At 47.0% G+C, this 16,856-nt stretch overlaps 1 protein-coding gene across 1 annotated transcript in view; it reads left to right on the top strand.

Moving 5' to 3' along the window:
- Positions 1-16,856, top strand: part of itga3a (integrin, alpha 3a) — a 37,661-nt gene that overhangs the window by 18,531 nt on the left and 2,274 nt on the right. The window contains exons 5-24 of the mRNA XM_072693956.1: positions 505-597; positions 766-985; positions 1,068-1,261; positions 1,384-1,472; positions 1,587-1,723; positions 1,861-1,938; positions 8,227-8,294; positions 8,558-8,700; positions 9,067-9,213; positions 9,371-9,468; positions 9,671-9,839; positions 10,106-10,183; positions 10,282-10,361; positions 13,009-13,086; positions 13,382-13,484; positions 13,593-13,769; positions 14,165-14,287; positions 14,493-14,609; positions 14,952-15,047; positions 15,739-15,864. Of these exons, the coding sequence (XP_072550057.1) occupies positions 505-597; positions 766-985; positions 1,068-1,261; positions 1,384-1,472; positions 1,587-1,723; positions 1,861-1,938; positions 8,227-8,294; positions 8,558-8,700; positions 9,067-9,213; positions 9,371-9,468; positions 9,671-9,839; positions 10,106-10,183; positions 10,282-10,361; positions 13,009-13,086; positions 13,382-13,484; positions 13,593-13,769; positions 14,165-14,287; positions 14,493-14,609; positions 14,952-15,047; positions 15,739-15,864 (2,414 nt within the window). The remainder of the gene's footprint in view (positions 1-504; positions 598-765; positions 986-1,067; positions 1,262-1,383; positions 1,473-1,586; positions 1,724-1,860; positions 1,939-8,226; positions 8,295-8,557; positions 8,701-9,066; positions 9,214-9,370; positions 9,469-9,670; positions 9,840-10,105; positions 10,184-10,281; positions 10,362-13,008; positions 13,087-13,381; positions 13,485-13,592; positions 13,770-14,164; positions 14,288-14,492; positions 14,610-14,951; positions 15,048-15,738; positions 15,865-16,856) is intronic.

The raw sequence follows: 16,856 nt of genomic DNA, 5'->3' as shown, positions 1-16,856 counted from the left end.
GGGGGGTGAATGGGTGTGTCCTGATTCCATTTCTCCCAGAACTGGTTCTGATGAATGGATTCTTTGATCTCCTGCAGTGTTTTATTATAATGCTGTTGTGTTTCATGGTATTTTGGTCTTAGGGCGGTTTTCTGGGCTTCTCTGTGTTTTGATTGGATAGCTGTCTAAGTTGCTTTCTCATAATTCCACATTCTTTGTTGTTTTGGTGAGTTTTGCTTTGACTGCTGGTTGATTATAAATCAGATTTGGATCTGGAACTCTGTTGTTGATGAGGTTCCTGATCTCTGCAGAACTGGTTGCAGTGCTGATTCAGACGCACTGTTATGGGTCCACTGGTAAGCAGGACTGGTTTGGATCCGTTTGCTGGACTCAAATTTCTCTGATAACTGAATTCATTTTAGAAACACATTCATTTGACTGTGGTCTGATAGTGAAGCCACTGATGTGGGAGTGGTCCGTAATGGCATAATCAACTACAACTACTCTCTCTCTCTCTCTCTCCAGGAAATTCCTTTGTTATTTACCGAAATCCTCAGGATGAGTTTGATACTCAGAAGATCAAGTTTGCAGACCTGAAGCAGGGGAATGTTTACCTGGGTATGAATTCAGCTCAGCTTTCATTTCTGTTCATTTGCTGTTTAACATTTCCCTTATTGTTGTATAATTGCTGTGATTGATCGGATCACTATTTGATCAGATCACTGTGATTGTGTGATTGAACTGATTTTTGATTGGATCACTGTGGTTGGACCTGTTTTTGTACAGGCTACTCTGTGGGGAAGGACAGAGACATACTGAGCAATACTGAGGACACTGTGGTGTCTGGCGCCCCGCGGAACAACTCTAAGGGGTCAGTGGTTCTGGCTAAAGCGGTGAAGAAACCCGACGGAACATCTGAGCTAAAGACCCAGTTCGTCCTGAAAGGACAGCAGGTCGGGTCGTATTTCGGAAACAGCATCGCTATACTGGACATCAATAACGACGGGTAAGGCTGGGGATCATGGGAGAATAAGATCAGAGGGAAGAGAGCTGCAGATCTACAGAGCAGTGTGATGGTTTTATTCCAGGTGGAAGGAGCTGATAGTTGGAGCTCCGTTCTATTTTAATCGGAGGAAAGAAGAGGGTGGAGCAGTTTACCTCTTTCTGAATGAAAACGGCTCGTTTCAGGACGAAACTGACCTCATCCTCACCGGACCTAAGCAGTCAGGGTTTGGCATGGCTGTGGCCACCATCGGAGATGTTAATCAGGACGGGTTCCAGGGTAAAACCATGAGTGTCTAATAATGCAGTTTTCTGGAACGTGTGGCTGTAGATTAGACAGACGTGTTCTGCTCTACTGCCACCTGCTGGCAAACGCTTCTCATCACAGCTCTACTCTGTCAGATTTTGCAGTGGGCGCTCCGTATCACGGCTCCGGGAGAGTGTATATCTGGACGGGAAGCAAAGCTGGAATTTCTAAGAAGCCCAGTCAGGCAAGAGCAGCTGTCACAGATATCTTTAGCACGCATGCGCACAGTCCAACTCGGTCCAGACCAGTCAGTGTGTGCCGGCGTTGAGGTGTGTGTGTGTGTTGTGGTGTTTTATAGGTGATTGAGGGGAAGGACATCACTAATGGTGGTTTCCGGACGTTTGGTTACTCCATCAGTGGGGGGTTAGATGTGGATGATAATAAATATCCTGACCTGGTCGTCGGATCTCTAGATGATCGGGTGGTCCTGCTCAGGTGATCAGACCCAGTTTTCCTTTTGTTCAAAATCACAGATCTAATTTCTAAATTCTGTAATTTCACTTGTGACTGTGTATGTGTGTGTGTATGTGTGTGTGTGTGTGTGTGTGTGTGTGTGTGTGTGTGTTCCTCAGAGCTCGTCCTGTAATCCATCTGAAGAAATCCTTCACTGTGATGCCGCAGATCGTGAACCCAGACAGCTGCATTTCCTGGTGAGCTGAAACTTCACTTTACTTCAACCGATACCCTCATCACTCCGCCCCTCATCACTCATCACTCTACCCCTCATCACTCCGCCCCTCATTACTCTGCCCCTCATCACTCCACCCCTCATCACTCATCACTCCACCCTCATTACTCTACCCCTCATCACTCTGCCCTCATCACTCCACCCTCATCACTCTGCCCTTCATCACTCATCACTCTACCCCTCATCACTCCATGCCTCATCACTCTTCCCTCATCATTCTGCCCTCATTTTTCTGCCCCTCATCACTCTGCCCTCATCACTCATCACTCCACCCTTCATCACTCCACCCTTCATCACTCCACCCTTCATCACTCCACCCCTCATCACTCCAGCCCTAATCACTCTGCTCTCATCACTTTGCCCTCATCACTCTACCCCTCATCACTCTACCTCCATCACTCATCACTCCACCCCTCATCTCTCTGCCCTCATCACTCATCACTCTACCCCTCATCACTCCGCCCCTCATCACTCTACCCTTCATCACTTTGCCCTCATCACTTTACCCCACCCCTCATCCCTCCACCCCTCATCACTTTGCCCTCATCACTCCAGCCCTCATCACTCTGCTCTCATCACTTCGCCCCTCATCACGCATCACTCTACCCCTCATCACTCTACCCCTCATCACTCATCACTCCACCACTCATCACTCTACCCCTCATCACTCCGCCCCTCATCACTCTGCCCCTCATCACTCCACCCCTCATCACTCATCACTCCACCACTCATCACTCTACCCCTCATCACTCCGCCCCTCATCACTCTGCCCCTCATCACTCCACCCCTCATCACTCATCACTGCACCCTCATTACTCTACCCCTCATTACTCTACCCCTCATCTCTCCACCCTCATCACTGTACCCTCATCACTCCACCCCTCATCACTCCACCCCTCATCACTCCGCCCCTCATCACTCTACCCCTCATCCCTCATCACTCCGCCCCTCATCACTCCAACCTCATCACTCCAACCTCATCACTCCAACCTATCCCTCATCACCTTACCACTCATCACTCTACCCCTCGTCACTCATTTCCTGGTGAGCTGAAACTGAACTTTACTTCAACCGATACCCTCATCACTCCGCCCCTCATCACTCCATCCCTCATCATTCATCACTCATCATTCATCACTCTGCCTTCATAACTCTACCCCTCATCACTGTACCCCTCATTATTCCACTCCTCATCACTCTACCCCTCATCATTCTACAACTCATCACTCCACCCCTCATCACTCCACCCCTCATCACTCCAACCTCATCACTCCAACCTATCCCTCATCACCTTACCACTCATCACTCTACCCCTCGTCACTCATTTCCTGGTGAGCTGAAACTTCACTTTACTTCAACCAATACCCTCATCACTCTGTCCCTCATCATTCATCACTCTGCCCTCATAACTCTACCCCTCATTCCTCTGCCCTCATCACTCCACCCCTCATCACTCCACCCCTCATCACTCTACCCCTTATTACTCTGCCCCACATCACTCCACCCCTCATCACTGTTCACTCCACCCTCATCACTCTACCCCTCTGCCCTCATCACTCTGCCCTCATCACTCCAACCTATCCCTCATCCCCCTACCCCTCATCACTCTGCCCCTCATCACTCTACCACTCATCACTCCACCCCTCATCACTCTGCCCTCATCACTCCGCCCTACCCCTCATCACTCCACCCTCATCACTCCATCCTCATCACTCCACCCCTCATCACTCTACCCCTCATCACTCATTTCCTGGTGAGCTGAAACTTCACTTTACTTCAGCCGATACCCTGATCACTCCGCCCCTCATCACTCCGCCCCTCATCACTCTACCCCATCACTCCACCCCTCATCACTCCACCCCTCATCACTCTACCCCTCATCCCTCATCACTCCTCCCTCATTACTCTACCCCTCATCACTCTGCCCTACATCACTCCACCCCTCATCACTCATCATTCTGCCTGCCATCACTCTGCCCCTCATCACTCAACCCCTCATCACTCTGCCCTTCATCACTCATCACTCTATCCCTCATCACTCCATGTCTCATCACTCTTCTCTCATCATTCTGCCCTCATCACTCTGCCCCTCATCACTCTGCTCTCATCACTTTGCCCTCATCACTCTACCCCTCATCACTCTACCCCTCATCACTCCGCCCCTCATCACTCCGCCCCTCATCACTCCGCCCCTCATCACTCCGCCCCTCATCACTCTGCCCCTCATCACTCCACCCCTCATCACTCATCCCTCATCACTCTACCCCATCACTCTACCCCTCATCACTCTGTCCCTCATCATTCATCACTCTGCCCTCATAACTCTACCCCTCATTCCTCTGCCCTCATCACTCCACCCCTCATCACTCCACCCCTCATCACTCTACCCCTTATTACTCTGCCCCACATCACTCCACCCCTCATCACTGTTCACTCCACCCTCATCACTCTACCCCTCTGCCCTCATCACTCTGCCCTCATCACTCCAACCTATCCCTCATCCCCCTACCCCTCATCACTCTGCCCCTCATCACTCTACCACTCATCACTCCACCCCTCATCACTCTGCCCTCATCACTCCGCCCTACCCCTCATCACTCCACCCTCATCACTCCATCCTCATCACTCCACCCCTCATCACTCTACCCCTCATCACTCATTTCCTGGTGAGTTGAAACTTCACTTTACTTCAGCCGATACCCTGATCACTCCGTTCCTCATCACTCCGCCCCTCATCACTCTACCCCATCACTCTACCCCTCATCACTCCACCCCTCATCACTCTACCCCTCATCCCTCATCACTCCTCCCTCATTACTCTACCCCTCATCACTCTGCCCTACATCACTCCACCCCTCATCACTCATCATTCTGCCTGCCATCACTCTGCCCCTCATCACTCAACCCCTCATCACTCTGCCCTTCATCACTCATCACTCTATCCCTCATCACTCCATGTCTCATCACTCTTCTCTCATCATTCTGCCCTCATCACTCTGCCCCTCATCACTCTGCTCTCATCACTTTGCCCTCATCACTCTACCCCTCATCACTCTACCCCTCATCACTCCGCCCCTCATCACTCCGCCCCTCATCACTCCGCCCCTCATCACTCTGCCCCTCATCACTCCACCCCTCATCACTCATCCCTCATCACTCTACCCCATCACTCTACCCCTCATCACTCCACCCCTCATCACTCATCACTCTGCCCCTCATCACTCTGCCCCTCATCACTCAACCCCTCATCACTCTGCCCTTCATCACTCCATGCCTCATCACTCTTCTCTCATCATTCTGCCCTCATTACTCTGCCCCTCATCACTCTACCCCTCATCACTCTACCCCTCATTACTTATCCCTCCACCCTCATGACTCTACCCCATCACTCTACCCCTCATCACTCCGCCCCTCATCACTCAACACTCTACCACTCATCACTCCACCCCTCATTACTCTGCCCTACATCACACCACCCCTCATCACTCATCATTCTGCCTGTCATCACTCCACCCCTCATCACTCAACCCCTCATCACTCTGCCCTTCATCACTCATCACTCTACCCCTCATCACTCCATGCCTCATAACTCTTCTCTCATCATTCTGCCCTCATTACTCTGCCCCTCATCACTCTGCTCTCATCACTTTGCCCTCATCACTCATCACTCTACCCCTCATCATTCCACCTCTCATCACTCTACCCCTCATCACTCTGCTCTCATCACTTTGCCCTCATTACTCTACCCCTAATCACTCTACCCCTCATCACTCATTACTCTACCCCTCATTACTCTACCCCTCATTACTCTACCCCTCATCACTCTACCCCTCATCACTCATCACTCTACCCCTCATCACTCTACCCCTCATCACTCATCACTCTGCCCCTCATCACTCTGCCCCTCATCACTCCACCCCATCACTCTACCCCTCATCTCTCCACCCCATTACTCTACCCCTCATCACTCTACCCCTCATCACTCATCACTCTACCCCTCATCACTCTACCCCTCATCACTCATCACTCTACCCCTCATCACTCTACCCCTCATCACTCCACTCCATTACTGTACCCCTCATCACTCTACCCCTCATCACTCATCACTCTACCCCATCACTCATCACTCCACCCCTCATCACGCCACCCCTCATCACTCCAGCCCTAATCACTCTGCTCTCATCTCTCTGCCCTCATCACTCATCACTCTACCCCTCATCATTCCACCTCTCATCACTCCACCCCTCATCACTCTGCTCTCATCACTTTGCCCTCATTACTCTACCCCTAATTACTCTACCCCTCATCACTCATTACTCTACCCCTCATTACTCTACCCCTCATCACTCTACCCCTCATCACTCTACCCCTCATCTCTCCACCCCATTACTCTACCCCTCATTATTCTACCCCTCATCACTCTACCCCTCATCACTCATCACTCTACCCCTCATCACTCTACCCCTCATCACTCATCACTCTACCCCTCATCACTCTACCCCTCATCACTCCACCCCATTACTGTACCCCTCATCACTCTACCCCTCATCATTCATCACTCTACCCCTCATTACTCTACCCCTCATCACTCTACCCCTCATCACTCATTACTCTATCCCTCATCACTCATCACTCTACCCCTCATCACTCTACCCCTCATCACTCCACTCCATTACTCTACCCCTCATCACTCATCACTCTACCCCTCATCACTCTACCCCTCATCACTCCACTCCATTACTCTACCCCTCATCACTCATCACTCTACCCCTCATTACTCTACCCCTCATCACTCATCACTCTACCCCTCATCACTCTACCCCTCATCACTCTATCACTCACCACTCTAGCCCTCATTACTCTACCCCTCATTACTCTACCCCTCATCACTCTACCTTTCATCACTCATTACTCTTCCCCTCATTACTCTACCCTTCATCACTCATTTCCTGGTGAGCTGAAATTTCACTTTACTTCAACCGATACCCTCATCATTCCGTCCCTCATCACTCTGTCCTCATCACTCTGCCCTCATCACTCCACCCCTCATTACTCCACCCCTCATTACTGTACCCCTCATCACTCCACCCCTCATTACTCTACCCCTCATTACTCTACCTCTCATTACTCTACCTCTCATTACTCTACCCCTCATCACTCATTTCCTGGTGAGCTGAAACTTCACTTTATTTCAACCGATACCCTCATCACTCCGTCCCTCATCACTGATCACTCCACCCTCATCATTCTACAACTCATTTCTCCACCCCTCATCACTCTACCCTCATCACTCCACCTCTCATCACTCTACCCCACATCACTCATCACTCCACCCTCATCACTCTACCCTCATCACTCCACCTCTCATCACTCTACCCCACATCACTCATCACTCCACCCTCATCACTCCACCTCTCATCACTCTACCCCACATCACTCATCACTCTACCCTCATCACTCTACCCCTCATCACTCCGCCCTCATCACTCCACTCTACCCCTCATCACTCTACCCCTTATCCTTCATCATTCCACCCTCATCACTCCACCCTCATCACTCCACTCTACCCCTAATCACTCTACCCCTTATCCCTCATCATTCCACCCTCATCACTCCGCCTTCATCACTACACACTTATCACTCCACTCTACCCCTTATCACTCTACTCCTTATCCTTCATCATTCCACCCTCATCACTCCACCCTCATCACTCCACTCCACCCCTAATCACTCTACCCCTTATCCCTCATCATTCCACCCTCATCACTCCGCCTTCATCACTCCACACTCATCACTCCACCCCTCATCACTCTGCCCTCACCACTTCACCCCTCATCACTCTGCCCTCACCACTTCACCCCTCATCACTCTACCCCTCATCACTCTACCTCTCATCACTCATCACTCTACCCCTCATCACTCTACCTCTCATCACTCATCACTCTGCCCTCATTACTCCACCCCTCATCACTCCACTCCTCATCACTCTACCCTCATCACTCTACATTTCATGAGTCCACCCTCATCACTCTACAACTCATCATTTTACCCCTCATCACTATGTACTGATCATTACAGCTTTATCATTTTACACTCATCACTACATCCTCATCATTCTGCCGTCCTCACTGTACGCACATCTATACACTCTCGTCGCTGTACACTCCTCTATGTACCCTCTGCATACATTGTAATTTGGGTGTATTTACAGTATATTCATATAAGGTGTGTGTGTGTGTGTGTGTTGCAGTATTGAGGTGACGGTGTGTTTTTCTTACACCGTCAGTACAGGAGATCCAAACTTCAAAAAGAACATCAGTAAGTCCCTCCCTCTCTCAAAGGGTAATTGTAGCTACCAAGTAACAGAAGTGTGTTCGCCTCCAGTTGGAGTCTGGAGCTGCAAGGCTTCTTATCTGCATGAGCCTCGCAGCTCCAGTGTAAAACTGGCTGGTGTGGTGGTGGGTGGGGGGAAGGTTGGACTGTTCTCTAAAGTATCGCTTTAACGGGGTCAGTGTAATCTGGTCTGAGGTTAGCAGTGTTAGCTGTGTGTGGACTGTGAAGTGTTGGGTTGGCTGTTTCAGCGGTGAAGTTCACGGTGGAGGCCGATCTTCTCCTGCGCTCCACACGCAGCCGAGTGCAGTTCCTTGGAAACAACAGGGACACCTACAACGGATTCCTGTCCATGCCCTCGTCCCACTGTCAGACCATGCAGCTCGCACTTGTGGTGAGACACACGTTCAAACATTAGGCCTACATGTGAAATCCCTGCTCTACAGGAGTGGTTTCTAGTTGTAGGTTAGTACTAAACTAGCACTGCTGCACTGGGACATGTTTTGGTGGTTTGTGTTTAAACTAGGTACAGAGCTTCTGGCACTGTTCTTTATTTCTAACTGACTGAAACCTGCTCACTCTACCACTCAAGCGTACAACCTATCTAGAACCTAGAGAATAAGTACGGTAATGAGTATTGAGCTCACACTAACACTCACACTCACAGCCTATTCAGAACCTCCAGAATGACTAGAGGGATATTTATTCCACTCACATTACCGTTCACATTTATAGCTTATCTAGAACCCATTTTCTGCAGACCCCAATCAGGAACAAGGTGGCACCGCTGTCTTTCTCTCTGAACGTCTCTCTGTACGAACCTCAGCCCGACTCTCAGCAGCAGCTGCAGGATTTGGATGCTTTCCCAGTAATCAGCCAGGGGGAGGCGCTCACAGACAGAACAGAGGTGAGGAACACACTGATACTACTGACTACTACACTACTGACCATAACACTTATACTACTGACCATAACACTTACACCACTGACCATAACACTTACACCACTGACTATAACTCTCATACTACTGACCACAGTGTTAACTGTCCATTTTTGGTGTTCAGATTCACTTTAAGAAACTCTGTGGTTCGGACAACAAGTGTGAGAGCAATCTGCAGATGAGCGCCATGTTTGCCAGCACTCCGCAGGAGCCCCTCCCAGTGTAAGAGCGGCTCCATAATCATAATCCACATGTTTTCTCTTCCAGGTCAGGAGTGAGAAAATTAACATAGTAAACATAATTAGCCTAAACAACTTCTGCAGCGCCTCCTGTGGTTGAAAGTGGCATTACTAAGCCAAGCTTTGAAATTTTGTATATGTACTGTGCTGTGTGTGTGTGTGTGTGTGTGTGTGTGTGTGTGTAGTCAAGGCGGTCACCAGGTGCTGCTGTATGACTCCAGTGTTAAAAAGTTGACACTGCTGTTAAATGTGTCCAACACGCCGTCTGACGGACGGTTAGCGGAGGACGCTTACAACACTGTGCTCAACATCACCTTCCCGCCTTCCCTGCAGTACTCCGCCATCCGGCCTGAGGTGAGGAGCAGGGGGAGGAGAGGGGCGTAGGTATTAGGGTGTAGGGATTAGGGTGTAGGGGTTAGGGTGTAGGGGTTAGGGAGAAAGAATACGTTAGTGTGTGTAACCTGAAAGGATAAAGACAGAGAATACTTCAAAGGGTTTTTTTTTGTTTATAAACTCACAGTTTATCCATTTCCTCACAATCTCTCTTTCTCTCTCTCTCTCTTTCTCTCGCTCTTTCTCTCTCTCTCTCTCTCTTGCTCTTTCTCTCTCGCTCTCTGTAGAGTACAGCAGTAGGGTGTAATATAGACGGTGCGACTGTGCTGTGTGACCTGGGAGACCCCTTTAGGAGTGAGCAGCAGGTATAAGACCTGGCACAACTACACACTCCTTCATCTCTGATCCTCTTCTGGACGCTGGTGTCAGGTGGTGGTGTTTGTGGTTTCTGTGTGTTTAACAGAAGGGGTTTGGGATCGTGTTCGAGACGTCGCAGATCACTCTGGACACACAGGAGATCGAAGTGGTCCTGCAGCTCTCCACGTCAGTCTCCTACACCAGCTGTATTCACCAGTTACAGGAGCAGATCAGTTAGAACCAGAGTATCATGATTGATCTTTGAGCCCAGATTCAGTCGATCAGCCGAGACATGTTTGGTATCTGACGTCAGCTTCTTTAGATTACAACAGGAGATGCTAGGCTAACATTGCTAACAAACACTGGATGTAGACTCTCACCAATTTACTCATCTCTGTAAACACACCTCTCAACCCATCAAGTCTAGAAAGTTACATTTAGAGCGTTATTAATATTCACCCTAATGAGAGACTGTAGCTCCGCCTCCTCAGTGTATATCACAATACCTACATGTAGAGTGTTATTAATATTCACCCTAATGAGAGACTGTAGCTCCGCCTCCTCAGTGTATATCACAATACCTACATTTAGAGCGTTATTAATATTCACCCTAATGAGAGACTGTAGCTCCTCCTCCTCAGTGTATATCACAATACCTACATTTAGAGTTATTAATATTCACCCTAATGAGAGACTGTAGCTCCACCTCCTCAGTGTATATCACAATACCTACATTTAGAGCGTTATTAATATTCACCCTAATAAGAGACTGTAGCTCCGCCTCCTCAGTGTATATCACAATACCTACATTTAGAGCGTTATTAATATTCGCCCTAATGAGAGACTGTAGCTCCTCCTCCTCAGTGTATATCACAATACCTACATTTAGAGCGTTATTAATATTCACCCTAATGAGAGACTGTAGCTCCACCTCCTCAGTGTATATCACAATACCTACATTTAGAGCGTTATTAATATTCACCCTAATGAGAGACTGTAGCTCCGCCTCCTCAGTGTATATCACAATACCTACATTTAGAGCGTTATTAATATTCACCATGAGAGACTGTAGCTCCGCCTCCTCAGTGTATATCACAATACCTACATTTAGAGCGTTATTAATATTCACCCTAATGAGAGACTGTAGCTCCGCCTCCTCAGTGTATATCACAATACCTACATTTAGAGCGTTATTAATATTCACCCTAATGAGAGACTGTAGCTCCTCCTCCTCAGTGTATATCACAATACCTACATTTAGAGCGTTATTAATATTCACCCTAATGAGAGACTGTAGCTCCTCCTCCTCAGTGTATATCACAATACCTACATTTAGAGCGTTATTAATATTCACCCTAATGAGAGACTGTAGCTCCTCCTCCTCAGTGTATATCACAATACCTATATTTAGAGCGTTATTAATATTCACCCTAATGAGAGACTGTAGCTCCGCCTCCTCAGTGTATATCACAATACCTACATTTAGAGCGTTATTAATATTCACCCTAATGAGAGACTGTAGCTCCTCCTCCTCAGTGTATATCACAATACCTACATTTAGAGCGTTATTAATATTCACCCTAATGAGAGACTGTAGCTCCTCCTCCTCAGTGTATATCACAATACCTACATTTAGAGCGTTATTAATATTCACCCTAATGAGAGACTGTAGCTCCTCCTCCTCAGTGTATATCACAATACCTACATTTAGAGCGTTATTAATATTCACCCTAATGAGAGACTGTAGCTCCTCCTCCTCAGTGTATATCACAATACCTACATTTAGAGCGTTATTAATATTCACCTTAATGAGAGACTGTAGCTCCGCCTCCTCAGTGTATATCACAAAACCTACATTTAGAGCGTTATTAATATTCACCATAATGAGACTGTAGCTCCTCCTCCTCAGTGTATATCACAATACCTACATTTAGAGCGTTATTAATATTCACCCTAATGAGAGACTGTAGCTCCTCCTCCTCAGTGTATATCACAATACCTACATTTAGAGCGTTATTAATATTCACCCTAATGAGAGACTGTAGCTCCTCCTCCTCAGTGTATATCACAATACCTACATTTAGAGTATTATTAAGTATTATTCACCCTAATGAGAGACTGTAGCTCCGCCTCCTCAGTGTATATCACAATACCTACATTTAGAGCGTTATTAATATTCACCCTAATGAGAGACTGTAGCTCCTCCTCCTCAGTGTATATCACAATACCTACATGTAGAGCGTTATTAACATTCACCCTAATGAGAGACTGTAGCTCCACCTCCTCAGTGTATATCCCAATACCTACATTTAGAGCGTTATTAATATTCACCCTAATGAGAGACTGTAGCTCCGCCTCCTCAGTGTATATCACAATACCTACATTTAGAGCGTTATTAATATTCACCATAATGAGACTGTAGCTCCTCCTCCTCAGTGTATATCACAATACCTACATTTAGAGCGTTATTAATATTCACCCTAATGAGAGACTGTAGCTCCTCCTCCTCAGTGTATATCACAATACCTACATTTAGAGCGTTATTAATATTCACCCTAATGAGAGACTGTAGCTCCTCCTCCTCAGTGTATATCACAATACCTACATTTAGAGTATTATTAAGTATTATTCACCCTAATGAGAGACTGTAGCTCCGCCTCCTCAGTGTATATCACAATACCTACATTTAGAGCGTTATTAATATTCACCCTAATGAGAGACTGTAGCTCCTCCTCCTCAGTGTATATCACAATACCTACATGTAGAGCGTTAATGAAGTAAAAGAGAACATGGTAATGTTAACTGTGTGTTTTGTGTTATGTGGTGTGATCAGACTCAGCATACAGAATGACCTCACTCCTCTCACCGTGGTGCTGATGGTGGAGTACACTCTGCAGACTTCTCTTTTTGTGTGAGTTATGCTGTTTCTTAAGCTGCTGATAATCCAGTAAGAAATCTCTCACAGAATCTTAACCAGAATGTAGAGCTAGCGAACCACGAGGAAACCCACAGGATTTTACTAAATGTGTACTGGACAGAACCCGCATACAGCACCTTTAACCCCCCCTTTTCCCCAGCGCTTTAAACACTGCAGTACTTACTGTTATCTAGAACATGGACCTCCCAGCTGGGTGTATGTGTTGTGTTTGTCCAAGAACTGATGTGGTGTGTGTTTGTGTGTGTATGTGTGTGTGTTTTATCCTCAGGGTGCCCCCCAGTGTACAGGTGGAGTTCAGTGGGGAGGTGGTGGGGGAGTCGGCAATGAAGAGCACGGCAGACGTCGGCAGTCCGGTGGAGTTTAACTTTACAGTGAGTTCCTTCAGAAATGCTGATCAGTAATACAGGATCAATACTGACCACAATCAAGAGTTACAGAGCACACTGGCTTTGTGTGTGTGTGTGTGTGTGTGTGCATAGGTGACTTTGACAGGGAAGCCTCTAGGCTCTCTGGGTTTCCTTCAGGTCCTCTTCGACTGGCCGTCTGAGGTGGAGAATGAGAAGTGGCTTCTGTACCTGGCAGAGATCCAAATATCAGGAACATCAAACTCATTCTGCAGACCAATGGAGAACATCATCAACCCTCTTAAACTCACGGTGAGACACTACACACACACACACATACACACACACACACACATTAAACCCAACATAAACCAAATCAACACAAAGATCTCAGAGCCAAAAATTCTATAATCTATAATCTGTCATTTCTTCAAAAAATACTTTTTATTCAAAACTGTATTTCATTTAAAAGAAATTTCATTTAAAAGAAAGTCCATTTTCAATTTCATTGTCTTTGTGACATCACAACACCCAGCGTATTTTCATATTTCTGCCCATTCAGACAATATTAGTTTGGCTCCCCCCATTCACATTTTACTCATTTACATATCATTGTAAAAGGTACAGTGTGTTTAATTGTAAGGGATGTGTGTGTGTGTGTGTGTGTGTGTGTGTGTGTGTGTGTGTGTGTGTGTGTGTGTGTGTAGGTTTCCGAGCGTAACTCTGACCAGAGGAGGAGGAGAAGGAGTGATGAAGGCTCTGCTGTTGTCCATCCTGAAGCTCAGGCATCTCTGAATCTGCAGAGCGCCCGGCGGAGAGTAGTCCAGCTGGTCAGTCCACCCGACCATCCGCCCTCCTCAGGCTTCTCACAGTACAGTAGTTGCTAGGCAACCGGATTCACTCGTGACTGACTGTCAGCCTCCACAGGCTGACCTCAGATAAACACAGCTACAGTTGAACTAGTGTGTGTGTGTGTGTGTGTGTGTGTGTGTGTGTGTGTGTGTGTGTGTGTGTGTGTTTGTGTGTGTTCTGCAGAGCTGCCAGTCAAAAGGAGGAGCAAGGTGCCAGACCTTCAGCTGCCCACTGTTCAACATGACCTCCACTGCCATGCTCACGGTCCGCGCTCGGCTGTGGAACAGCACCATGCTGGAGGTTATATACACATGCACACACACACACACACACACACACACACACACACACAGTGATAACAGTCCACCTATGTCCTCACAGAGAACTCAGCCTCAGAGGCTCCACCCACTTGTACACAGAGGGCTTGATGTAATGTGTTGAGGTTATTGTGAGAAGAACTTTAAGTGTTGATTCTTCAGACCATTAAAGGTTCTTCACACTTAAAACATGGTTCTTTATGGAATCGTTTACAGAACCATCCTTAGCGCCTTCAGTTCAGCTGCAGTGTGTTAGTGTAGTTACTGAATACTGATTGTGTGTGTGTCTGTCTGTGTGTGTGTGTGTGTGTGTGTGGGTGTGCAGGATTACAAAGATTCAGAAACACGTATTGAAGGTCGCGCCACGCTGCGTCTGATTACTGATAAACCCACCATCAGAATGGACAACACCTCCTTCGCTGTAAGTAATCTAACAGTCATTCTACTGCCATGTCAATCAGACTGAGATACACTGAGAAATACTGAGATACAGGGAGATATACTAAGATACAAGGAGATATAATGACATATTGTGAGATATAATGAGATATTGTGACATATACTGAGATACAGGGAGATATAATGACATATTTATTGTGAGATATAATGAGATATTGTGAGATATACTGAGATACAGTGAGATATACTAAGATATTGTGAGATATACTGAGATATTGTAAAATATAATGAGATACAGTGAGACATACTGAGATATTGTGAGATATACTGAGATACAGGGAGATATACTGAGATACAGTGAGATATACTGAGATATTGTAAAATATAATGAGATACAGTGAGACATACTGAGATATTGTGAGATATACTGAGATACAGGGAGATATACTGAGATACAGTGAGATATAATGAGATACAGTGAGATATAATGAGATATTGTGAGATATAATGAGATACAGGGAGATATAATGAGATATTGTGAGATATAATGAGATACAGTGAGATATAATGAGATACAGTGAGATATAATGAGATATGTACTGAGAATTTCCCCACTGCGGGACTAATAAAGGACTATCTTATCTTATATTGTGAGATATAATGAGATACAGGGAGATCTTGAGACTGACAGCTTCTTCATTCTCTTTGGTCAGTTCTACGTGAATGTGAACCCTGTAGGCCAGAAGGAGGCACTGTATGAAGCTCCTCTGTGGATCATCATTGTCTCTGTGCTGGCTGGCATCCTCCTGCTGTGCCTCATCATCCTCCTCCTGTGGAAGGTGAGTGTCTGCAAACAAAGTATTTTTGCATGAACAAAATCACAGTGAGGGGGGAGGAGTCAGGACAATTACTTAGTGTAGTCAGAATTACAAAGGGGAAATCAGGACCACAAGAATGCAGTAAATGGGCGGAGCTTATCATTGCTTCTGTCCCTCAGTGTGTGATTGGCTGTGTGTGAATCCTCAGTGTGTGTGATTGGCTGTGTGTGAATCCTCAGTGTGTGTGATTGGCTGTGTGTGAATTCTCAGTGTGTGTGATTGGCCGTGTGTGAATCCTCAGTGTGTGTGATTGGCTGTGTGTGAATCCTCAGTGTGTGATTGGCCGTGTGTGAATCCTCAGTGTGTGTGATTGGCTGTGTGTGAATCCTCAGTGTGTGTGATTGGCTGTGTGTGAATCCTCAGTGTGTGTGATTAGCTGTGTGTGAATTCTCAGTGTGTGTGATTGGCTGTGTGTGAATCCTCAGTGTGTGTGATTGGCTGTGTGTGAATCCTCAGTGTGTGATTGGCTGTGTGTGAATCCTCAGTGTGTGATTGGCTGTGTGTGAATCCTCAGTGTGTGATTGGCTGTGTGTGAATGCTCAGTGTGTGAATCCTCAGTGTGTGATTGGCTGTGTGTGAATCCTCAGTGTTTGTGATTGGCTGTGTGTGAATCCTCAGTGTGTGATTGGCTGTGTGTGAATTCTCAGTGTGTGTGATTGGCTGTGTGTGAATCCTCAGTGTGTGTGATTGGCTGTGTGTGAATGCTCAGTGTGTGTGATTGGCTGTGTGTGAATGCTCAGTGTGTGTGATTGGCTGTGTGTGAATCCTCAGTGTGTGTGATTGGCTGTGTGTGAATCCACAGTGTGTGATTGGCTGTGTGTGAATCCTCAGTGTGTGTGATTGGCTGTGTGTGAATCCTCAGTGTGTGTGATTGGCTGTGTGTGAATCCTCAGTGTGTGTGATTGGCTGTGTGTGAATCCTCAGTGTGTGTGATTGGCTGTGTGTGAATCCTC

This window comes from Salminus brasiliensis, chromosome 12, assembly GCF_030463535.1.
Source record: "Salminus brasiliensis chromosome 12, fSalBra1.hap2, whole genome shotgun sequence".
In the NCBI taxonomy this organism is placed as follows: domain Eukaryota; kingdom Metazoa; phylum Chordata; class Actinopteri; order Characiformes; family Bryconidae; genus Salminus; species Salminus brasiliensis.
The sequence above is the reverse complement of the archived record's forward strand: the minus strand, read 5'-3'. Positions and strand labels throughout refer to the sequence as shown.